The sequence below is a fragment of the Sorex araneus genome, chromosome X (genome assembly GCF_027595985.1).
Source record: "Sorex araneus isolate mSorAra2 chromosome X, mSorAra2.pri, whole genome shotgun sequence".
Classification (NCBI taxonomy): Eukaryota; Metazoa; Chordata; class Mammalia; order Eulipotyphla; family Soricidae; genus Sorex; species Sorex araneus.
The window spans coordinates 203,376,496-203,402,197 of NC_073313.1; the positions used below are offsets into that span (position 1 = coordinate 203,376,496).

General features: G+C 39.5%; 1 protein-coding gene across 1 annotated transcript in view; it reads right to left on the reverse strand.

Moving 5' to 3' along the window:
- The window catches only part of LRP2 (LDL receptor related protein 2), a 186,506-nt gene that overhangs the window by 33,673 nt on the left and 127,131 nt on the right, over positions 1 to 25,702 (reverse strand). Inside the window, exons 40-57 of the mRNA XM_055121247.1 lie at positions 24,266 to 25,186; positions 23,977 to 24,142; positions 23,693 to 23,851; positions 22,588 to 22,877; positions 21,058 to 21,261; positions 19,701 to 19,943; positions 17,857 to 17,982; positions 17,027 to 17,146; positions 14,681 to 14,812; positions 12,748 to 12,949; positions 11,208 to 11,503; positions 9,297 to 9,813; positions 7,220 to 7,372; positions 6,602 to 6,772; positions 4,978 to 5,201; positions 2,499 to 2,676; positions 1,132 to 1,328; positions 24 to 269 (exon numbers count right to left, since the gene is read on the reverse strand). Coding sequence (XP_054977222.1) covers positions 24 to 269; positions 1,132 to 1,328; positions 2,499 to 2,676; positions 4,978 to 5,201; positions 6,602 to 6,772; positions 7,220 to 7,372; positions 9,297 to 9,813; positions 11,208 to 11,503; positions 12,748 to 12,949; positions 14,681 to 14,812; positions 17,027 to 17,146; positions 17,857 to 17,982; positions 19,701 to 19,943; positions 21,058 to 21,261; positions 22,588 to 22,877; positions 23,693 to 23,851; positions 23,977 to 24,142; positions 24,266 to 25,186 — 4,545 coding nt within the window. The remainder of the gene's footprint in view (positions 1 to 23; positions 270 to 1,131; positions 1,329 to 2,498; positions 2,677 to 4,977; positions 5,202 to 6,601; positions 6,773 to 7,219; positions 7,373 to 9,296; positions 9,814 to 11,207; positions 11,504 to 12,747; positions 12,950 to 14,680; positions 14,813 to 17,026; positions 17,147 to 17,856; positions 17,983 to 19,700; positions 19,944 to 21,057; positions 21,262 to 22,587; positions 22,878 to 23,692; positions 23,852 to 23,976; positions 24,143 to 24,265; positions 25,187 to 25,702) is intronic.

Consider the following 25,702-nt stretch of genomic DNA (forward strand, 5'->3'; position numbering starts at 1 on the left):
ACAGTACACACACTGGAACTTACTGCATTCATTGAGAGGCTCATCCGAGTAGTCACCACAGTCATTGTCTACGTCACACTTCCAGGACTGAGGAATACAGCGGCCATTGGCACACTTGAAATAGCCAGGCTTGCAGGTCCTGCTGGCACAGTGGGAACTCTCTTCATCAGAGTTATCCCCACAGTCATTCTCAGAGTCACACTGCCAGGATTCTGGGATGCAGCGTTTGTTGGCACACTGCCACTGATTGGCCCCACATTGGTGATTCTCTGCAAGCAGAGGGACAGGGTTATGACCCTGAGCACATCTTCACAGAGACAGATGCCTGCATTCAAGTGGGTCTTGGGAACTAGATTATAATGTACTGTTTTGTCTTTTTTTAAGGGAAGGGTCCATCCCAGTGGTTCATAGGATTTACTACTAGCTCTGAGCTCAGGGATCACTCCTAGTGATCTTAGGGAGCTCAAGGAAACATAAGGGGTGCTGGAGAATGAATCTGGGCCAACTGTGTACAGGATAAGTGCCCTATCCACTGTACTATCTCTTCAGGCCCAAATTACAATTTCCTTTACAGTATTTTAAAGTATTCACAATTGTCAACCAGTACCACTAAACTGAACTCATGAACACTGTTCCTTTGACCACTGTTGTCTCCTAAGTTCTTTAATATCTTTTTTCTCACAGGCAGAGATGAAACCTAATTCATTCATGACCTACTAATGACCAAAGTACAACTTATGGCCGAAATACAACTCTCTCACCGAAAACAGCTGTTTTTCAAAAAATCATGTTTGTTGCTAAAGTTGATGTTTTCAATATTGAGGAATTGAGTTTTATTTATGTGTTGGATTTTTTGGTTTGATTTCTTTTTTTTTTTTGCAAGTGGGAGTGGGAAACTCATTTTGCCTTCAGTGTCAGTACATATAAAGAACCAGCAATGTAGATACTTACTATCTACCCCAACTTCGTCTTGATGAGACATTAAGATTTCTAAAATACTCTATACAAAAAGATATGCAATAAACTCTGAATTTCAGAGGACCTTCAGAAAACTCCCCCACAGAATCCTAACTGAGTTTGTCCATTCAACTACAGAAGAGGGCTGAGAAGGCAGAGGGTAATTCAACATACCGCAAAGAGCCTGGTCTTCATCAGAGCCATCAGGGCAGTCTGAGTGGGTATCGCACAGAGACTGAGGGATGGTACAGTTGCCATCCTTGCACTGGAACTGTCCTAGCCGACAGAAGCGCTGTGGGCAATGGGCAGATTCGTCCGAACCATCTGAGCAGTCTTTCTGTCCATCACATTTCCACCAAATAGGAATACACCTTCACCAAAGAAACAGAGAAGTTCTTAGTTAAACCCCCCTTAGGGAGGAGAGAGCAAAGGCATTCAGGGAAAATATCAAAACTAAATTGAGAGGCTGGGGTGGGGGGATGGAGGAAAAGAAAATACCTGCCATAGAGGCAGGTGGAGGGTAAAGGAAAACTAGGAACGTTGGTGGTGGGAAATGTCCTTCACCACTGGTTAAAGGGATAAGTATGTGACTAAAAACCAGTCATGAACAACTGTGTATCTCACTGTGGTTCAATTAAAAAAAAAACTGAATTCCAAGCACAAGAAAAGGGTCAATTACACCTTGAGTATTGTGGTGTATTGTCAGGGGAAATATAACTAGATGAGGAAGTTTCTTATGACCCAAACAGGCTGAATAAATGCATATGAGTATGCTACTTCCACAACAAACTGTGCTGAGTGCAGTGCTTTGGTTCCGGACATGGAACTTGTTAGGACCAGGCTGCCAGGTTGGTGGAATTTGGATGTTGACATGGAAGCACCAGGCATTAAGTTTAAGGCCTACATCATGGATATAGATGTGATTCTCAGTCCAAGGTATTTTATTAGAGTATCAAAATAATCTACTATTAGAGTTGAAGCAATAGCACAGTGGGTAAGGTGTTTGCCTTGCATGTGGCCAACCTGAGACCAATCCCTGGCACCACATATCACCAAACCTTCCAGGAGTGATCCCTGAGCACAGAGCCAGGTGAAAGCCTGTGCATAGCCTGGCATGCCTCCCCTCCCCACCACAAACAAAACAAAATGAAATAAAACAAAATTAATCTATTAAATCTAGGGTTCTCATGATAAGGTTCTCATTTACACTATTTTGTTTCAGAAAACTCAATGGTCTGTTAGGGAAATAATTGTGTTTTGCTGCCACAAAAACAATCCGAAATAGGGTGGAATGTGTAGCCCTCAATCTTATCCTAACATACTTAAGAGTTAGGCCCTCTGTGCAGATCAGAAATTCTATCCCCATTTACAGTATAATTTCAATGTATATCTACAGTACTCTTGGTGCTGACATGTAGAAAAATAAATTAGAAATAAATTGCAAATTAAGAAATGTTGATCGGCAACTCCACATCCCCTGGAGCCTTAAGATCACCATGCATGCAACAGAGAGACAGTGAAAACAGGGAAGGAAGTCTCACTTTTCATGGTTAGCACACAGGAATTGTGTGCTCGAGCACGTGGGAAGGCAGTAATTTCTGTTCGTCAGGCGTATGGTCCTAAAGTTGTCTGGACACTCGCAGGTAGCTCCTACCCCTCCTGCTTTGATGAGGCAGAGATGAGAACAGCCACCATTGCTGATCGCACAGAGATTGTTCACTGATCAAAAAAAGAAAGAAAGAAAAAGACATGGTTTACTCACTTATGGAAAGTACCGAGCTCAAGTGTGGCCTACTACCCACCTTACCCTACTTGGAGAGTAAGAAAAATAATCACCCTAGTTTTACCTTATTTCCCCCAAAATTCATTAGAGGACAGATGGGAGAGATGTATGTACTCAACAGAGGATGCTTCCTTTGATAAAAGGAATGTACAAATCACCAGAAGAAAGAACAACCCATATGCTCTGGGCTAGAGGAAAACAGGCCTCTTGATGTCTTTGGCAAGTGGGTATGACATTTGGCTAAGACCCATAGCCGATGTTTTCAAATTTAATTTCAAGCAGATGCTATATTCTCTCCTACATCTAAAGACATAGATGATTGAAAGACGGCACAAAATGTGAACACTCTCTCTCTCTCTCTCTCTCTCTCTCTCTCTCTCTCTCTCTCTCTCTCTCTCTCTCTCTCTCTCTCTCTCTCTCTCTCTCTCCAGTAAACGTGAGGGAAGGAAGGAAGGAGGGAGGGAGAGAGAGAGAGCGCACAATACTACTTTCCTTGCTTGCAGTTAACCCAGGTTTGACCCCTGGCATCTTATTTGGTTCCATGAGCACCACTCAGAGAAATTCCTGAGTATAGAGCCAGCAGTATGCCTGAGCACAACCAGGTGTGGCCCCCCAAACAAACAAACAACAGAAATTCCTGATGTGGAATTTCCCGAAGTTTCAGTATGGGACTAAGTTCTATATTTTTCTATATATACTTTATTTCTATAATCTCTGTGAAGACCAATCTTCATAGAAATGAAGATTCATTTAAATTTCAACTAAATAATAAATAATTTTGTTTGGGAAGCTTCTATTTTTTTTCCAAATTTATCATATATTTCAGCAAGACACCCCAAAGCAGGCCCACTCATCTTATTTCTAAACTTATCCTATTTCCAAAGTTTTCTAGACCTTTGATGTAAAGGTTATCTAAAAATCATAAAGTGTCTTAGATTGCATAAAGTGTCCTTCATTGCATGCAAAAAACTTAAGAATTAACTTACAAGACATTTAAAATTTTACTCTTGACAAAACATTATTCTACACAACAATAAAAATGCACATATTCTGTAAAAAAAGAAACAGCCATGCAAATAGGCACACTGATAAATGTTTTCTATAATGGCAATTTTATTTTTAAAATTTATTTTATATCAATCATTTTAAGAGATTAATTTTGGAATTGGTATTAAGAAATGATTGTGGGACTAGAGAGATAATACAGAAGTTAGGGAACTTGCTTTGCAAACTGTCAATCCGGATTCAATTCCTGGTATCCCATACTGTCATCACAGCACTTTCAGGATTAATTACTGAGTGAAGAGTCAGGAGTAACCCCTGAGCATCATCACCAGGTGTTGCCTCAAAGCTCTCCCCTCTCCCCCCCCAAAAATTGTAAATCACATATATGTGGTGATTAGGAAAATTAATTTATTGTGGTGATTAAAAAATGTCCTTGCTTTTCAAACATAAATACTTACGGAAGTATTTATGACTGAAATGTCACAACTTTTTGCTTGTTTTGTTTTGGGGCACACCTGGTGGTGCACAAGGGCTTACTCCTGGCTCTGTGCTCAGAGGTCACTCCCGGAGGGTTAGGGCCATAAGGGGTGCTGGGGATAGAATCTGGGTTGCCTGTGTTCAATGCAAGCACCAGCATTCTATAGCCCCAGCCCTCCACTATATATATATATATATATATATATATATATATACACATATATATACATATATATATGTATATATATTGCTTCTTGGATCACACCTGGCAATGCAAAGGGGTTACTCCTGGCTCTGCACTCAGGAATTACTCCTGGCATTGCTCAGGGGACCATATGGGATTCTGGGAATCAAACCCAGATTGGTCGCGTGCAAGGCAAATGCCCTACCCACTGTGTTATCACTCCAGCCCCCTCCACAGTATTTTTAACTAAATTTAAATTATTTAAATTCTCCCACATAAAAAAATAGATGAAGTAAATATGACAACACAATAAAACTGATTCTAGCCAAAAAATCAGAATGATTATTAAGAAATTACAGAAAAGAGGTTACAAGAAACCCTTCAAGAAATTGTGGAATGATCTCTAAAGATAGTTACAAATTAAAACACAACTCTCTGCTTTTGTTAGTACCAATCATTAACAAGTAACATCCATTTTTTTTGTTATATACCATGATATCTATACAAAAAGAACCAAATGGTATGTAAACTAGGCATGAAATTGTGTTAAGCTTCCAAACTATCTACTCACCAATGGGTTGTTTATATGGATGATAAACACGGATGTCATATGGCTTATGTGTTACATTTGCAAGCACTGTTCTATGTGACCCATTAAATTTGTTTCCTTTTTCAATTGTCCTTGTATTCCAATCTGTCCAGTAAATAGTGTCTTCAAAAATGGTAATAGCAAATGGGTGAGGCAGGATCCCGTTATAGACTGTGTGCCGATGTTGGCCTTCCAAATCTGAGTACCTGGGTGGCAGAGTATTTATCAATGAGTCTGTTGAGTGAATTCTGGGAAAAAGTCTACATGACCAAAAGACTAGAAAGTTCAAACATTTGTGCTGTAAATTTATTTTTAGTAGAATGTTCCCAAGAGAACATGAGATTAGAGAACTTCAAAATTCTACATAGACTTTGATGTGGGGTGGGGGGGGAGAATGACAAATTCTACTAAAAATTATATAGTTAATGGCAACCACATGTGTTTACATGCAACAGGACAACCTGGGTACTTTTCCATATCTGCTTATCAGTAGACATAGCAGTCCAACTAGGTCCTAACGAGTAATGCCCCTAAAAAATTTAATCATTAAGAAGTATATTATTCCTTTACTAAGTATTTTTTTACTGTGTAAGATTTAATTCACTTTTTAAATGCTTCCTTTTATAATAATCTTAATACATTATAATTAAGAATATTAAGGAGTAGAGGCAGATCAGAGACAAATGAGAAGCAACAGGAGGCATGTCAAAGGGATTCAGGTACATTGGTGTTGTTAAAGATTGGTAAAGCCAAATATTCAAACCACAGAGTCAACAATGCGGAAATCGTGAAACGTGAATTTTAACAGATTTTAACAACCAAATTTAAAAAGGTTCCAATTAAGAGGAGGCTTGGGGTGGAAAGTGAGGGAATCTAGGAACACTGGTGGAAGGAAGTTGACAGTGGGGGTGGATTGGTAGTATAATACTGTATGACTAAATCTAAACTATGAATAACTTTTGGAAATCATGGTGCTTTAATAAAAAATTTTAAATGTGAATAAATATGACTACATTACAAAGGGAAAAAAAGTAAAAGATCCTACTACTACTTAAAACACTTAATCGCACTTCCCAATAAACAGACCAGGGGTTAAGGTAGCATGCCAAAGCCACTTGACTTCCTGAGTCTGGCTGGATGTCACCCTCTAAAGACACCTGAATACCACAACGATTCACTGCATAGTCCAGTTGATAATGGCCTCCAGGATCTCTGAACAGTGAGTGGGGGTAGGGAGCGGGGGGAGAGGGCATCTAAAAGGAATTTTGGGAAAAACATTTCGATTTTTTTGTTTTTCCTCTTTATTAAAATACAAAAATCCATCATGTTTCCAAGGGAACATAAATTAAAAGAGATAAGAAAATTAAAGTAAGTTAAACATTAACTAACTAGCTCTATTTTTCATATGAAGAAATATAAAGTGAAAGCTTAAATCTGTTTTACTTGACTTCAAAGTTCATGCTTTTTTCTACTGACCTCAATGAACTGTTTCAGACTGATTTTGAATACTAGGCCAGAAACAACATGGGAATGATACATTGGCAATACAAATCCCTAATGATCATAATTAGTTGCCCAGTCTGCTTAAGCATTTTTATGTACGTACTCAATGTAACCTAGATGAGCATCAGCCCAATAGAGCAGGTCAGTGGTATAATCAATGGTGATGCCATTTGGCCACTCTAATTTGGTAGAAATTATCACAGACTTGTTGGTTCCATCCATGCCTACTCTCCCAATGTATGCGCGATGAGCCCAGTCTGCCCAGTAGACAAATCTATTGGAATAAACACAAGGATCAATTATTAAAGTCAAAATTAATTACTACTCAAAAGACATAGCTCTTTTCTAATCACAGAAACACCACATTTCATGAGAAAATAATCTATAATATAATCCGCTCAATGATACGCAAGAAATGTTAAAGAACAAATATGAATCTAAGTGGAAATGACATGAAGAGACAACTAAAAGTGGTATTTAATTTAAATTATTAACCATAAATTTCTTCACATGCAGTCAAAATATGTGTCTTGATGAGTCATGGCAAAGAAAACAGAAAATCTGATCAATACCATTTCAAACCATGCTTTTGTCTATTATACTAAACGATTTACCAGATAGAAAAAGCAGAAGATAACAGCAAGGCATTGGCCTTGAGATAATTACATGTATAGCCTCTATGGAAACAGACTAAGATCCCAAAAGTAAAGGGAAACAATACCCATATTTAGGGTGAAGGGCAATTCCTCTAGGTTTATCAAAGCAAAAGGTGTTGTTGGCATCCACACAGTGCTCAGCCAGCTTGCGGCGATATCGACCTCTGAGGTCAGAGACTGAGAGGCAGTCGAGGACGGAATCCACCCAATAGAGATTTCTGAAATAGAGAGCCAGAAGTTATTATTATAGTCATTTTGCCACCCAACTTTCAATCCATGCTTCCTGGGAAACACAGACAGCTATTAGCAGGGACTTTTCCAGAAAATTAGGGGGGAAAAACCAGGAAGGGAAAACTATATTCATTTCTGCAATGAAACCATGGATTATGCAGGAATGTGGTCTACATTGCACCTGTCACATAAGGAGCATGGGGTCCACAATCATAAGGTTTCTGCCAATAGTTTCTTTTTTTTCTTTTCTTACTTTTGGGTCACACCTGGGGATGCTCAGGAGTAACTCCTAGTTCTGCACCAAGGAATTACTCCTGATGGTGCTCAGGGGACCACTGAAAATGCCAAGGGTTGAACCCGGGTTGGCCACAAACAAGCCATCCCTTTGTACTATTGCTACAGTCCCCTGTCTTTACTTTCATGGCAAAAGTCATCCTTCCCCATCAATGCAAATGAGTAGGGAAGCAGAAATGAAAGTAATATGTGTCTTAAACAACAGTTTACATGATAGAAGTATATCGTAAAGCTAAACCCAATATGTACAGAGGAGCTTCTCAGGACAGACAAAAACTTCTGGCCTTTTCAGACAATAATGATAAAATTATTTTCTTGCCATGTTACTTAACCAAATTTAATAAAGGTTTAGTAGTTTAGAGATATATATACATATATATATTTCTCTTTATGATTATGTGCACAATTGGCTATAAATAATTGTGCTATAAATAAATTGGCTATAAATAATTTATTCTAATAAATAGAATAAATAGTATGTCACAAACTGGGGTTCCATCTTTATAAGGGTTTACAAATAGCAAGAATAACAGCTACTATTTATTTATTTATTTATTTTTAACAGCTACTATTTATTGAATATTTACTATGTGTCAGAACCAGGACTAAATATTTTTCTAAATTTTATATTATTTACGTGACAACCATCCTCAAATAAAGGGTTATTATTATTATTATTATTATTATTACTGTTTTTCCTGGGCTGGAGAGATAGCACAGCAGGTAGGGCATTTCCCTTGCACATGGCTGACTCGAGTTTGATTCCTCTATCCCTCTCAGAGAACTCGGCAAGCTACCAAGAGAGTATCCCGCCTGCACAGCAGAGCCTGGCAAGCTACCCATGGCATATTCGAAATGCCAAAAATGGTAACAAGTCTCACAAAGGAGACGTCACTGGTGCCCACTCGAGCAAATCATGGACAACGAACGACAGTGCTACAGTGCAGTGCTACTGTTTTTCCTGATGGTGCAATTGAGTCTGTGACTGTAAATAACTTTTGCCACTTAAAGACTCACAGTTTCTAGAAAGATTATGATAGTGAGAGTTCTATTTTAGGCCCACACTGGAAATGACTAGTAGTATAAACAAGCCTTCTGCAAGGGTAGGGTAATGCCCTTCTCGTTACCTCTAGACCCTACTGCCTGGCACACAATCTAGCATGCAGGAATTGTCAAGTATAAAATTTTAAGTAACTTAAGGAACTAATGAATGTGTGAATCATTCCTTAACATCTGCTTCAAATAACTACATGGCTACCAGAGCTCATTTTTACCTTGGGATACCCTTCCCATAAACAGGATGCTATAGACTCTAAGCCACTGAATTTTAGGTTCTGTGCTCCCTAATATTCAAATTCTGTTTAAGTATTGGGTACCTGCTGGAAAAAGGAAAAGCACTCACACACAAAAGCAAAAGATGAAAGGGATCACCAAATTAACATATTAAAAAGATTAATTCCCTCTTAATGTGAATACATGATTGGAACATTTTATTTATTTATTTTTGCTTATTGGGTCACACCCAGCGATGCACAAGGGTTACTCCTGGCTCTGATTAGAACATTTTAAACAACAACAACAACAAAATCTTACAAAGGCTTCTCTTTGGTTCCTTACCTGGCAACCCAGTCCACTGCCAGACTTTCTGCAGAAGGCAGATTATTGCTTATGACCGTCTCCCTGTCTGTCTTATTCAGAAACATTCTCTCAATGACTCTTTTCTCAGCATCAATCCAGTACATTCTCTTTTCAACTCGGTCAAAATCTACAGCCACCACATTGCCCAGTCCTTGCAAAATAAGGGAATAGTACTGGCCATCTAGAGTGAGATTTCTCAAATAGTAACGATTGCCAAATATGAGATAGGGCTCAATTTGACTGATCTGCCGGCAGGTTCTCCCATCAGGTTCTCGGATATAGCCCGGGGCACATTTACAGACGTAAGAGCCTATTGTGTTCTCGCAGATCTGGGAACAGACAAAGGGCGTCTCCTTGCATTCATCAATATCAGCGCAGCTCCGATTATCAGACAGAAGCTTGTAACCAGGATGACAAGAACAATAGAAGCTAGTGAGGGTGTCTGTGCAGATCTGGTCACAACCACTGATTAATGGGTCATTGCACTCGTTCATGCCTGTGAGTAAAAGGCAAACATTAGAAAACTGAAACGTTCATGAAGGATACACCAGTGACTCGATTTTTTCCTTTGACTTTAGGCCACACCCAGAAGTACTCAGAGGTCACTCTTGGGAATGCTGGGGAAACAATATATGATGCTAGGGATCAGACCGGATTGGCCTTGTGCAAGGCAAGCACCTTTACCCCTGTTCTATCTCTTGGCCTCGAGAATGGTCCTGATTCTTAATGAGTCGTTTTAAAATGAGATTAGGAGTTATGTGATTTCTAGAGGTCAAAGATTGTAAAAGTTACTATTGAAATTGTGTCAGCTAAATAGGTAAAGAGATACACATGATATCTCATGTATCAGAGTCCTGCCATAGAGGTGGGAGGGTGGGGTGGGAGGGAAACTGAGGATATTGGTGCTGAAACACAATCAAAACTTTGGAGCCATGTATCAAACTGTGATTCAGTTGATTCCTTCCTCAAGGATTCTGATAATTAACAAAACTATTTAGTGGGAGTTAGACTTCTAATATTTTTTTCTATATTTTTCTTTTAAAAGAAAAATGGCAAGAGAGGAGATAAAGAACAGGGAATGAAAGAGTCAAATTGGCTACTCCCAACCCAGTAAAATGTTCTCTGGACAGAGATGGGGAACACTCTAATCTGTGGCCTCTCCTACTTCAGTGCTGGGACTGCCCACACCAGTCAGTTGCAGGATACCGTGTGACATCTCTGGGTGGGTATTCCTCTCCCAGTTCCATGAATCATGACCAAATTCACTAGGAGTAGGACATCACGGTATCACTGTATCACTGTATCACAGTCATCCCATTAACAATAACAGGTTTCATTGCCCTGACACTTAAAGAGCCTCCCATCGTTGGAAAAGACGACTAAGGAGAGGCTGCTAAAATCTCAGGGCTGGGACGAATGGAGACATTACTGGTGCCCCCTCGAAGAGTAGGACATATTCTTCTTAATTATATATTTTATCCATTCTAGTGGACTCATTTGTGACTCATTTGTGACTGTGGGGGTGGAGTGTTAAAAACATCATGATCACCTCAGACTGGAAATAAGCAATTGAAGGAATTCTCAGAGAACAAACTTTGTCCTCCTTACTTAACAACACTGGTAGATGCTGACGGCCTCAATCTGTTTCATCTTTAACAACCATATAATTGATCACATAATTGTTGCATTTTGACGAAACGTATCATTTACATAATGTTTTAGAAAGTATCCCAACTTCCCCTCTTTTGAGGGGACACTCACACACAGTGGTACTCAGGGATACTCTAAGCTCAGTGCTCAGGGGGTTATGTACTACTGGGAATCCTATCCAGTTGAGTTCTCTCCACAGCCAATTCCCATTTTCCTTTACCAGGTTTCCTATTTACTCACCACATCCTTTCTCATCACTGTTGTCTGAGCAATCATCTTGGTGGTTGCAAACCTTCACCATCTCGATGCAGTTCCCATTGTCACACTGGAACTGGTGTGGAGGGCAAGTGGCTTTGTGGACTTGACACAGGTCCGGAAGCTCATCAGAATTATCTCCACAATCATTATCCAAATCACAAACAAAGAGCTTAGAAACGCAGCGCCCATTCTGACAAGTGAACCGATGTTGCCCACAAGTTGGGTATGAGCAATCCCTCTCATCACTGTAGTCACCACAGTCATTATGCCGGTCACACCTGGAGTCACATGAAATCAGGGTCACATTGAGACATTGACAACAAGTATCAACTGTCACAGCTGCGAGCACTCTTTCTTCTTTTGCCTCGTTATGCCTGATAGACCATTTCAATTATCTGATCACCAGTATCCTAGTTCACTCTCTGCCAGAATTATCTACTCCATGTATGCCTAGAAGTATTTAATAGCTAGTGTTCCCACATATTTTCTCCAAGTTTCAGTTGCTGTGAGTCTAGACTCTAGAGCCACTAAATATATAGATGCATTACTTTACCCCTAGGTGGTCACTTAAATACAGCATTTATAACTTTAGTGTTCTGTTCTTTATGTCTTATTCACCAAGGAGAGAGCTTCCTTCCCAAACAAAACCTGTGATTTCTGATTAGCCTATGATAGATGAGTCCATGTCCAAAAGAAAACTCAAAGTATGAATGTTTTATATTATAAATGTTAACATTATGCCTCCAAGGACATATGGCTTCTCATCAAAAAATAGTGCAGCCCTGTTCCTACTGATTTCATTATGATTACTTTGATTATTGTTATCTAACAAGAGATATGAGCTGCTATGGTGGCAAGGAACAAAAACTAGAGGACTTGCATGAAATAGTGAGAAAGGACTAAGGCATTTTCAGAATTCTAGAAGTGATTTGGGGTCTCATAATTCCCACATGGCATGAGAAAATGCTTATTTTGAAACTAAGTGAGCCAAAGTATTCTTCCTTATCCACAATATTAGAAGAGCTCATGAATGTCTTAATTCCAGAATGGAGTCCTCATGAAAGTAACAAAATTCATTCTAAATGTACAGAAATCTTGGTTTGGGACTGGAAATACTAATATTTGACAATCAGTCAAGATCAAATATTCATATACAATACATCTGAAATAAACAAGAACAAAAACAAGCCCATTGGAACTTGGGGCTACAAAGAATAGAGGATGTGGTTTACTATGAGAGTCAGAGTCCTTGGATTGAAATTACAGCTATGCAGGTCCATCTCACCACTCCTGTTGGTGGTGGTTTCCACAATAATATTTTAAAATGGGAAGAGACCTGAAAAGATGCACTCCCAAAGTAGACATAGAGATGACTAACAGGCATATAAAGAAATAAATATTGATCATCCCTGATTATCAGGGAAATACAAATCAAAATGAGATAACAATGAGAATGACCTATGCCCAAAACATCAGAAACAGCAAGTGTGTTTGCTGGGGGATTTATTAATCCCCAATTCACCTGAATGACTGTGGGATGCATAGTCCATTGTTACAAGTGAAATCATTTTCATTACAAGATCTTCTGGTACAGTTCTGCAGTTCATCAGAACCATCAGAGCAATCGGAATCGCCATCACAGACCCAAGACTGTGGGATACATCTTAGGTTTGGAGGCACACTATTTGCACAGATGAATGAAGAACTTGGACAAGTGGAAGCCCCTGAAACAAAAGCAAACAAGGTGAGGAGCAACATAAGAGCTCAGTTAAGGAATAAAAATCATTCTAACCAATATTTCTCCTGCTTTATATTACTTAAATGAGGAAAACAGGGAGGTGAATCTATTTCTGTAATGATAATAATATAACATATCTCCAAAAGTATTTTAGTTGCTTTGGGTATTAAATATTTTTCCATAAGATAATAAACCCTTCACCAAGTTTTCCCGGAATTTAATACTAGATCATAAATTTCCCTTAGGGTTTTATAAAACTCTTCCCATTTTGTGGATCTGGATACAAAACATGTATCCTACATTTTTAAAACATATTTTAGCTTACAAACATGTCTTAAAATTTGGTAACACATTCTAGCTTGCACAAGTATAATATGAAATAAGAACTTTTATGTCAGTTCTACATGTGAGAATATTGTAGCTCAAAATGGTGAACTAGATGATTCTAAGTCATGAAATACTACAGTCATTTTTTTTGTTGTTTTTTGTTTCACTACAAATAAATGTTATTGTAAAGGTACATTATAACTACCAATGTCTAATAGAATTAGGGATATAAAACAACAAGTGTTGACAGAGACCGTGATTTTCAAGAAAACTATTAAAAATTAACATAAATACTAATTCTGCCCAACTTTAAGAGGAGGAGTGTTGGTGAAGAAAGGGAGAGAAACATACATGTTGTAGTCATATTTGCAGTTCTTTCAAATAAACCACTACAGTGATTAAATTACATGTGCAAGGAACTATGGATCACTGCCAAAAACATGGATATGAGGTTCTGATCAAGTGCAATTAACAGAGAGTTGTTGATTTTATTGTTCTACCATAAAAAACACCCATCTGGGGCATTTTACCTATGAATTTAATACTGTATGGTGGAATATGAAATTCTCTAGTATATCCATCACTGTCACTGTCATCCTGTTGCTCATTGATTTGTTCGAGCGGGCACCAGTAACATCTCTCATTGTGAGACTTTTTGTTACTGTTTTTGGCATATCAAATACACCATGGGTAGGTGCCAGGTTCAGCAGTGGAGGAACAATACTCGGTAGCTTGCCAGGCTCTCCGAGAGGGGCGGCGGAATCGAACACAGGATGGCTGCGTGAATGGCAAATGCCCTACCGCTGTGCTATCACTCCAGCCCTAGTATATCCATAATCCACTAAAAAGGATTGTTTTTCTTTTGGTTTTTGGGCCACACCTGGAGATGCTCAGGGATTACTCCTGGCTCTTCATTTAGAAATTATGCCTGGAAATACTTTAAGGAACCCACAGGATGTTGGGAGTCAAAACTAGTCATTTGCATAAAAAGAAGGTGCCCTGCCTGCTGTACTATCGCTCTGGCCCCTAAAAAAGAATTATTTCTTCCTCAATCCCCTATCCCAAATGTATACAGAGATAGATGAAACTAGAGAGTCAGGTCATTGATGCACTGAAAAGGATACTGTTATAAGAGACCAACTGAATTCTCTTTATAAAACCTATAAGATATAGAGCACAGTTTCCACTAAAAAACATTAAATTCATTTTCCATCATTAGAGTGAATGATTTCAAACAACTGCAGAGTGCAAACCTAAAGTAACATCCTATCAGTGAACATTTAATTAAAAGGGAATCTATCTGATAATCACACTAGCCAAAGACAGAAAAAAATAATCAACTGACTTTCCCTGGAATGTAAATGCAAATGAACTAACTGGTTTCACTTACCACAGTTGTGTCTTTGATCTTCATCACTCATGTCCCCACAGTCATTATCACCATCACAGATCCAGTTATTTTGAATGCACCTCCCATTGTCACACCTGAATTCAGAACTTGAGCATGTTGGCTCATGGTACTCTGAAACAATAAGAAGTACTCTTGGTTTGCAGTCCAGAAAACTTAAAACCAAACACTATCATGCTGAATACTGCCACTATGCTACATTCTACAAAGATAATAGTCACCAATGGTTAAAGGTTGAAGTAGCTAATGCAAAGTCCTAATTATATTTGTTACTGGATTTAGACTCAATATTTTAATTAGCTATAATAGAATATCAGTTGTCATTCAAGAAGAATTACAATTTCTTATGTTTCTATTTAAAAATATACTTCTCATCACAACCTGTTGGGGATAGTATAAGCCATCCACCCAGCATACCTGTTTCCCTGTTCTTTGACCTTTTCTCTATAGTACTTACCAAGACCTCCAACAAGTATGATGGAAGTAACTTATCAGTTGTCTTTTGCCTGTTTCATCTCACTAAAACCTAAATTTTGCTTCATATTAATTAACTAATGTAGCCAGAAAAAGTCTACATATAGCTTTAATACAAACTTATAGAATTAAATTGATAAATAACCCTAATGACCTTTGTGCTTTCTATAGTCCTTTAAAGAGACATCCCCAAACAGTGACCAAAATACAAAGACAGTATACAGAATGGGAAAGGATATTTACCCAATACCCATCGAATAAGGGATTGATATCAAGGATAAACAAGGCACTGGTTGAACTCTACAAAAAGAAGACATCCAAACCCATCAGAAAATGGGGTGATTAAATGAACATAAACTTTCTCAAAGAAGATATCCGAATGGCCAAAAGGCACATGACAAAATGCTCTTCATCACTAATCATCAAAACAACAGTGCAGATCAAAGCAACAGTTAGATATCATCTCACACCACGAAGACTGGCTCACATCCAAAGAACAAAAGCAACTGGTGTTGATGTGGATGTGGGGAGAAAGGGACTCTCCTTCACTGCTGGTGGGAATGCTGACTGGTTCAGTCCTTTTGGAAAACAGTATGGATGATTCTCAAAAAATTAGAAATTGAGCTCCCATTTAACCCAGCAATATACTTCTGGGAATATGTCCTGGAGAGGCAAAAGAGTACAGTAGAGGGGCTGGAGTGATAGCACAGCGGGTAGGGCAGTTTGCCTTGCACGCGGGCAACCCGGGTTCGAATCCCAGCATCCCATATGGTCCCCTGAATACTGCCAAGGGTAATTCCTGAGTACAGAGCCAGGAGTAACCCCTGTGCATCACCAGGTATAACCCAAAAAGCAAAAAAAAAATTAAAAAGTACAGTAGAAATGACATCGACACTTGTATGTTAATTGCAGCACTGTTTACAATAGCCAAAATCTTCTCAAGTTCCTGAGAATAGATGACTGGTTAAAGAAACTTTGGTACATCTACACAATGGAATACTATGCAGCTGTTAGAAAAGATGAAGTCATGGAATTTGCGTGTAGCTGGATCAACATGGAAAGTATCATGTTAAGTGAAATGAGTCAGAAAGAGAGGGACAAACATAGAAAGATTGCACTCATTTATAGAATATAAAGTAACAGAACAGGAGACTAATGAGAAATTCTGAAAACCATGAAATCTTTATCCATCCATGAGCTTGCACATAATAAAACAGCATGGAGTTCCCTACCCATATATCTGATTACTCCAGTTACTTCTGCCCTTCCCACAATGACAAAGTGACAAATCCTAATTCAAAATTCACGAAAATGAATGAAGTTCAAGGAATTTTCAGTAATACCAACATAGTCTCATTACAATAGCATTAATCAGCATTATCCATATGCTGACCAGCAACCCACAAGTGCCCTGCACTAATGGGGGGAGTTTTGGTATTTCTGCTCTTGTTTTGGGGGTAGGAGGTGCCTACCAAGCTCACAGTTCCCAGGGGATATTTCTACTGGTTCTTGGACAACTAGGCTTGACCACTGAATGATAGAGCATAAAGAGCTATGAAGCCAGAGAACAGCAGGGCCACTGGACTGTGCTCAGGGGCCTCCAGGTGTGCAGTCAGTGATTCTAGAAGGTCACAGAGTGTCAGGGGTTGAACTGAGGTCAGAGTATGCAAGGAATAGGTCCTCACTTCTATACTGTCTGCCTAATGAATTATGACATTTTAAATAAATGAATATTCAGCCTCTCAGTGGACCATGAGAGCAGGAGATACAAACATCCAAATGCCATGATGAATTCTGTATATAAAGTAGTTCAGAGAAACTTTTTAGTTGCATCATAATGTGACTATATCTTACCACATGTGCTTGGTTCATCTGAGCCATCAGTACAGTCTCTTGCCCTATCACAGTGCCAATGTTCAGGAATACAGCGCCCATCCGTGCAGCGGAACTCATTGCTGTGGCATGTCTGAGTGGCTGAAGGAAGGAAACATAAAACCATGAGAAAGCACAGGCTTGTTACCATCAGTCTGTATTAGCTATTTCCGGATTAGCTTCTGACATCACTCCAAATGCAACTGTACAGTGCATCTATTTATTAAGTCAATTTAAGATAAAAATTGATATTTGCACCTACACCCATGTGGAGAATGGGGATGGGCAATGGAGCAGATAGGACCTGATTTTGCAAAGTGGCCCAGAAGTGAAGCTTCGAAAAAGGGAGTATCTGGGCAAAATTGAGAAGAACAGGATGTCAGCATGGGGTGTTCGGCCTTGAGGCTCACTCAACCTCCTAGTCACATCCTCTAAAGACACAGAAACTGTCACATATGCTTAGTAGGTCATCCTAACCTCAGCAACTAGCCTTGATTGGGATTGGACCAAGACAAAGCAGAGTAGGAGAGCTTTATTATAGGCCAATACTGCTAAACTTTAGGTGATTGGACCTTCTTGTAAGCTGAGACCCTCTATAAAATATGTGTGTATTTGGCAATAAAGTGAAAAGCCATCAACTGCTCCCAGAGGGTGTTTCTCTGAGCCCGTTATCTTTCACCCCATGTCTGCCCGGACCCAGTGCTCAACGTGTCCAGGCACGTTGGGGAAACTGTTTCCCAACACACCCAGATCATATATCAGTTTAAAAAGGCATCCAGTACATCTCATATAGAGAAAGAGGCTTAACTTACCACAGAAAATGGGGCTTTCATCACTCCCATCTTCACAGTCATCATCTCCATCACACAAGTAAAGACGAGGAACGCAAAAATTTGTAGTCTCGCACTTCGAATATCCAGGCTGGCAAGAATGTTCAGCTTGAAAAGGACAACCAGGTAAACATTTTAAATATATCCACCACATATATATCCAAACTAGAGTCATTTCTAACAGATCTATTGCAGAATCTATTGCACAAACAGATCAAATGCAGAAAAACACAAAACAGCAGAAAGGAAGCAAGAAAGGAATGAGGAATCTAATTCCCTTAAAGATTCAAGGTGGTAAAACTTCTAGGGGGAATATGATGTAGGCAGGTAAATACGGAAAGGCCCTTGGCAATGAAACTTAGATTCTCTGGGATGAGAATCCTGAGACTGACCTACCCTGTGGATACAGAAAACAGACCTGATAAGACCTTCAGTGGACCTTGAGGAGGTTGGACCTCTCCCCATGAAATTCCTCAAACTCTCAAACTTCTCCCTTAATCTGATTAAAATGTGATCCAGCTTAAAGACCATCACAACTCCCAACCTCCCTGGTAACCTTAGCAATCAATTTTTATCTGGAAAGAAACCCCACGTGGGGGCAGGTTGAAGAAACCCTATAGAAGACACCTTGAACAAAGGAAGAGCGCGCATATGCTGCCCGAGCCCATGTGCTGCTTGCGCCCACGTGGCCGAGCACATGCAGTGCCCGAGCACATGTATTTCCTGCATCTCCCCCCGTGAGATGTGTACTTTCATGCTTTCGTTTCCAGTGCTAGGATGTGTGTAGAGCGCTCTCCACCCGTGGAGAAGCCCGTGTTCTCTCTTGAGTGCGTTATTCTTACTATTCTCTCTCCCACTTATCTCTGCCTCCTTCCCTCAGAAACCTCGAAATAAAATCTGTTTACTTCAAAAAAAATTATGCTAAGGAATTTATCTTTGGTGTGCTCAGAGATCACTCCTGGAAGGGTTCAGGGGACCATATAGGGTACTGAGTATCAAACCTGGGTAGGTTGCATGTTAGGCAAGCACCCTGCCCACTGTGCTTATTTCTCCATACCCTCAAATTTTAAAAGGGAGAAGAAAGTGGAAATAGTCACATACGATAAAGTAGGGAGTTAATGAATATCCCAAAGCAATGTATAGAACTCTAAAAATATGTTTTGTAAATGAAAGACAAAATATTAATTACTTTTGATTTTGCTGAGCATTACAATGGCATGATTTATGTACATCTAGGAGCTGCTTGAGATAGATGCATAAAACAGAAACAGGAAAGCATTTTCTAGGGGCCAGAGCGATAGTACAGCTGGTAGGGCATTTGCCTTGCATGCAACCAACCCAGGTTTGATCCCCGGTATCCCATATGGTTCCCCCAAGCACTACCAGGAGTAATTTCTGAGTGCAGAGCCAGGAACAACCCCTGAGCATCGCTGGGTGTAACCCCGAAAAGCCAAAAAAAAAAAAAGCATTTTTAGAGCAAATGGGAAATGAGGAGAAATAAGTCCTATTAACACCTTACTTATGTTTTTATACAACAATTATTGATCACAATAAACGTGCCAGTATTGATTAAAAGTTATTTTAACCTGGTAGATATATATGTAACAAGGACAAAATATTTGATCTTAAAAATAGTCAATGATGTCAATGATAGTTTCCTAATTTGGGGTAAACCATTCAACTACTAGAGCTTTTGTTATTTCCCAAATAAAAACTGATTCATTTCCAGTTCTCTATCTTCAGAAAGTCTTCATTTTTAGGTGATTTCATCTCCCAAGTTCCAGGACTTCACCCCCCAAGGCATAAAAGCACATAAACAAACTTACGGCAGTTTTTCTCATCAGAAGTCTCATTGTCATGGCAGTTGTTAATGCCATTGCAGACAAACTCAAGTGGAATGCACTTTCCATTATGGCAAGTAAATTCTGAGGTTGCATTGCAGCCAGGGAACTGGCATCCTTCCTCATCGCTGTTATCAATACAGTCATTATAGTGATCGCAGCGAAACCGATACTGGATGCACCGCCCATTGGCGCAGGTAAAGTCTGTGGGAGCGCAGGTGTGCATTGCTGAAAGGAGGAAAAAACATGGGTAAAAGCTATTGATTGACATTTGAAGAGATTCTATCAGATAAAACAACTGGATTTTACACCCCATGGAAAACACTGCATATAAAGTGGAGATAAAGAAAATCGTATGATTTACATTTATTGCTTTTTTTTTGTCTTTTGGATTGGGGGCCACCTTGGCAATACTCCGGGTTTACCTGGTGATATTCAGGGGACAATATGGGATCAAACACTACCTGATGTACTATCACTCCAGTCCCATGTCTATCTGTTTTTCATTGCAGCAAAAGCAGCAGTGGGAGTGCTCTCAGCAAGATTTATCCTTTAAATTTTGGTTTTGGGGCCACACCCACCTGTTTTCAGGACGTACTCTTGGCACAACAGTCAGGGATCACTGCTGGTGGGTTCAAGGAATAATATGGGGCATTTATGGTGTCAGCTGCTTGCAAAGCAAGCACCCTACCCATTGTACTAACTCCATTCCTTCACCAAAATATTTTATTTAAATGAAGGTCCTCCAGCTAATAAAGTTAATTTAAAAAGCTTCATACTAGTCATGCAAGACTTATTCTGTGCTGTTTATTTGTTTGTGTTTGCTTATTTTTTGCCACACATAGCTGTGCTTAGGGATTTCTCTTTATGGTGAGGATCATTTCGGGCAGAGCCTGGAGGACCCAGGGATAGATCCTGGGTCAACCACATGCACCTTCTCTACTATCCTATGACTCTGGCTCATAAATGCTGTTTTCAGTATAATGTTCTTCTTACTCCTTACTGAAACCCTAAGAATGGCTGCTGTTTACTTATCTGGGGCTCAGAGAGATTCAGTGAGCTCCCCAGAACCTTGGAGGTTGTAAGTGGCCTAGTAGAGACTTGAATTCCCCACCTCTGTTTTCTCTCAGGATAAAGGTGCTTCCCAATAAAGCATTGCATCTAGATACCTAGCAAATAGAACAGCTTATACGTTACCAAAGAAAATGCAGGCTAGAGTCTCAGGAAATGTTTTCCAGGATTATTAGCACTGATCTCAAACCTCTTCACTCACAGCAGAACTGTTTAATAAACACTTAGCACAAGACAAAGGCTCCTGACAAAATCAATGAGTTCAACTCACCACAGACAATTTCCAGCTCATCACTGCCATCACCACAGTCATTGTCATTGTCACATATCCACCGGCTTGAAAGGCAGTGCCCATTGAAGCAAGTGAACTTGGATGCATCACACCGTGTGCCATTATCTGGGATGCAGTGCTTATTGTTGTTGGCTAGATACCAATGGCCCTCTTGTGGACACCGGCACTCAGCACCATGGGGACCTGATGAAAGATGGGCCCAGAAAGAGCAAAATTTTATGCAGCAACCATTCATGTTTTCTCTACCAGAACAATCACTGTAGCACTGTTGTCCTGTTGTTCATCGATTTGCTCGAGCAGGCACAAGTAACAGCTCCATTGTGAGACTTGTTGTTACTGTTTTTGGCATATCAAATATGCTACAGGTAGCTTGCCAGGCTCTGCCAAGCAGGTAGGATACTCTCGTTAGCTTGCTGGGCTCTCCGAGAGGGATGGAGGAATCAAACCCAGGTCAGCTGCGAGCAAGGCAAATGCTCTACCTGCTGTGCTATCGCTCCAGCCCAACCATAACAATATTCTACAAGAAATGTCATTCTAATTTATATAATATAAGCCAAAATCCTTATATTAAATAAACCATTAAATTTTCCCTAGCAACCTTTCAATTATAATCTAAGTAACTTTATATCAGATGTATAATTTCAACTATACTTTACATAATTTTACATCAGATATAAAATTAACCATTTTCTGAAGATGTGGCTATTCACCCTAAACTATCACTCATCTTCAATGAAAACAAAAACCATCATTCTCCTTGTAAACAAAATTTGCGAAGCAAAGGTATCAAAGGTGCATTACTCTGTCAATCTGTGTTCTCTATTAAACACATGGCAAAGAGCATATCACTAATACCTTACCAAAATAAAAACTAAATCATTTTATTAAAAAAGTAAGCTCTTTTTTTTTAATTTTTATTTTTAATTAGTGAATCACTGTGATGGTACAGTTACAGATTTATACATTTTTGTGCTCATGTTTCCCCCATACAAAGTTCAAGAACCCATCCCTTCAGACCAGTGCCCATTCTCCACCACCAGTAAACCCAGCGTCCCTCCCAGCCTCCCCAGTCCCGTCTCCCCCCACCCCAAACTGCCTCTATGGCAGGGTATTCGCTCTTGATGGAAATTCAAGTCATTAGGAGTGGCAGCAAAGGCCTCCATCTTTGCTTCTATCACCATTAGGCATCAATTAAAAATATCTTCTAAGGGGTTAAGATATTTGCCTTGCATGCAGCAGGCCCTGATTTAGATTCTATCAATCCCTAGAGTACAGCCAGCGTCACTCCTGAGCATAGAGCCAGGAATAATCATGATGAGCACTGGATGTGCTTCCACTACCCCCCCCCAAACAGAAACCTTTGAAGAGGACCCTATATTGAAAAGGAAAAAAAGTCTCTCAGTATTCCTGGCAGAAAGCCTCCCTCCCCTATTTTATTATTGCCATAAGATCAAGGAGAATTTTTTCCTTCTTTCCCTTCCCATTCTGCCTTCATGGGCAATGTCTTACCTTTTGCACAGATATGGCTGCAGCCCCCATTAAACACATTGCAAGGATTGTCACAATGGTGTTCCAAGTCCTCCGCCACGATACTGATGTCCGTAAGTTTGGAGCTAAAAGTTGGGGTAACTGCAGTCACACCTGACCCATCAAACTTGTTAGCTCTGTAAATTCTTTGTACAAGCCCATCAGTCCAATAGATGTACTGCTCGTAGACAGTCAACCCAGAAGGCTGAGAGACGGTGCCGATGACAATCTCCCGCTCTGTGCCTGTTGGTGTAATGCGTTCTATCCTATGCCTAAAACAAATTGAAAAGAGAAAAGCTGAAATACAGAAATAAGGCTCACAACCAGTAGACCCATGTCTGGTGCAACTTACTGCTTTACTTAAGCTCCCAACTTTCCTCCAATTTTCCTCCAATTTTTTGTTTCATGGGTAACAAACTATGTTTCTGCCAATAAGAGCTTAGTTTGATTCTCAAACAATTGCCTGTACAAATCAGTTACTTCTAAACCATAATAACTTTCTATAAAGATAACCAGGCTAACATAAAGATAACCAGGATATTTTTATGAAGTAGTGCACAACATACAAGGAACTTAGTATTTAGTATTTAGTATTTAGTATTTAGTACATACTCAATAAACCATCACTTTTCCTTCATACACCTTTTAAGGACATTTTTGATTTGTTATTTACCAAGTACCTTGACATATTTACCTAGTATGATCCACATTTAGACATAAACCATCACCATTCTCTTTCAAATGAGAAAATGAAAGAAAGATTAGATTACTAGGCACTCTTTGTTTCAAGACTAAAACCTGACACACTAAATAAAATCGTCTGATCTCTTCCATTAGGATAACCACTGCTCATTTCACAAGTGCTTGGACAAGTGTGAGCTTATAAGGTAAACATTTGCTGCGAATTTCCTAAAGAAGTGGGTCTACTGAGAAGATAACAAAAGGTCAAAGACTAAAGAATCCAAACACTGAACTTCGGTTATCATGTGGGTTATCATGTCAGAATGAACAGTTCAGACAATGACCTCAAGTCCCCCCTAAGCTCTTCTAGAGTGGGAGAATTTGTAAAATAATCAAGGACACATACAGACTACCATCTGCCCAGAAGAGAAGGTTGTCCTCAAGGTCCAGAGTAAGTGCAGTGGGCCAGACAAGGCTGCTATTCACAATTGACTCCCGGAAGTTTCCTCCCAATGTGGCTTTCTCAATTTGGGCATTAGCACTCCAGTCTGTCCAGTACATGTACCTAGTCATCCAAAAGAAGTTGCAATTAGTTTATTTTTTTAAAAACTCATATTGCTCACTTCTGCAGCACATATACTAAAAAAACCCTCTCCTTATGAAAAAATGACAAAGAAAACCATGACATACCCTCGGCAAAGATCTAACGCAATTGCAGTTGGACGGGAAACATAGGCTAAATGGAGCCGCATAGACCCATCCAGGGCCATGGAACTAATTGTCCCGTTGGTGAAGTCACTGTAATAAATTCTACTATTGAACCAGTCAAAGGCAATGCCAGTAGAAGTTCCTATATCTACACAGACAAGAACACATACACACAAAGGCATTAGAGTCGCAATATGCATCATAGAACCACTGGGTAATCCAAAGCCCATCATGTCACATCCAAAATAAGCTGCACATGCAGAACACTTGCCTGAAACAATGACAGTAGGAGAATTGACCCTGTGATTCAAGCTGATATACGCAACCTGGCCACGTCCAGATGGTAAAGACTGCGTAAAGTAGATTCTCTTATTTATGTTGTCATAGTCCAGAGCCAGAATATGTCTATCCACACTTATTGGATGGAAAGGTTGGCTATAGTCTTGTGGGTCCAGGTGTAAGCTTCTCAAGGAATCTTCCAAAGCAAAAATTAAAAAGTCGTCTGTTGGAATGCCACAGTTCTTGCCATCAGCTTGCAATGTACCAAAAGCACAGCCACATTCTGGAGTTTCCAATCCAGGCAGGGCAAAACAAAGATGAGAGCATCCACCATTATTCTGCAAACAAGGGTTGTGGTTGACCTCTTCTGGAGAGCGGGGCTGGACAGTCGGGTCAAAGACAGTCACATCTCTAAGCCAATTGATATTGTTCCTTATCACTTGTGTTCTCCCTGGGTTTACTGGACTTTTGTTAGCTTGAAGGATTTGTTTTAAGTTCCTGTCGACCCATATTATAGTACGGTCAAAAACAGTGATGCCAAATGGAGTTGGGTACTGACTGCCATAATAAAGCACCTGAGGTCTCTGTCCGTCAATTTTAATCCTTACAATCATATCTAAAGAATCATCAACCCAATAAACAAAATCACTGAAAAGGTCCAAAGCCAAGCCCCGAGGAGTAACAATGCCCTCTGATATAAGTACAGTCCGATTCGTACAATCAAGGAAAGAACGTTCAATCTTTGGGTTTTGTCCATAGTCCGCCCAAAAGAGGTATCTGTTCTTGGGATCTACAATAATTGCTCTGGGCCTATCCACTGTGGTTTTAAGGAGAACACGACGGTATGTAGTATTGATCCTCAGAACTTCTATCAATGTGTCAGATAAAAAGGCGTTGGTAAAATAAAGATTTCCTGTAGGAAAATGAAATAAATTTATAAGTAAAAAAGTAAAAAATTTAAGGTATCTTTCAAAATCAGCACAAAATATAAGGTTGAGATTTAATATTACTATGATGAATCCTTTCAAAAGATCTGTTTAGAAATAAGGAAAATAGATCCAGTTAGAGATTAGGAAAGATTTCTTGAATTAAACTCATTGTCAGCTTAAACATAGGAAATTTCATAACCAATTTTCAACTAAAAAGTGTAGTTCCAAGAGAGTCTTCTATTTAAATATTTAATACCCAAGTGGTGTTAGAGATTTCTGTGCACATCAACACAGAGTTTGATCACTGATACCCCACAAGTCCCCCTAAGAAACCCAACCGATTCCCACCACACCTCTAGGAGTAATCCCTGAGTGCAAAGACGAGGAGTAAGGCCTGAGCACTTAGTTAAAATAATTTTAATTAAATATCTTAATTTTCTCAACAAATTATATATAATGCTAAATTTCTCACACTGAAAAAGAGTAATCATAAAGAGGCT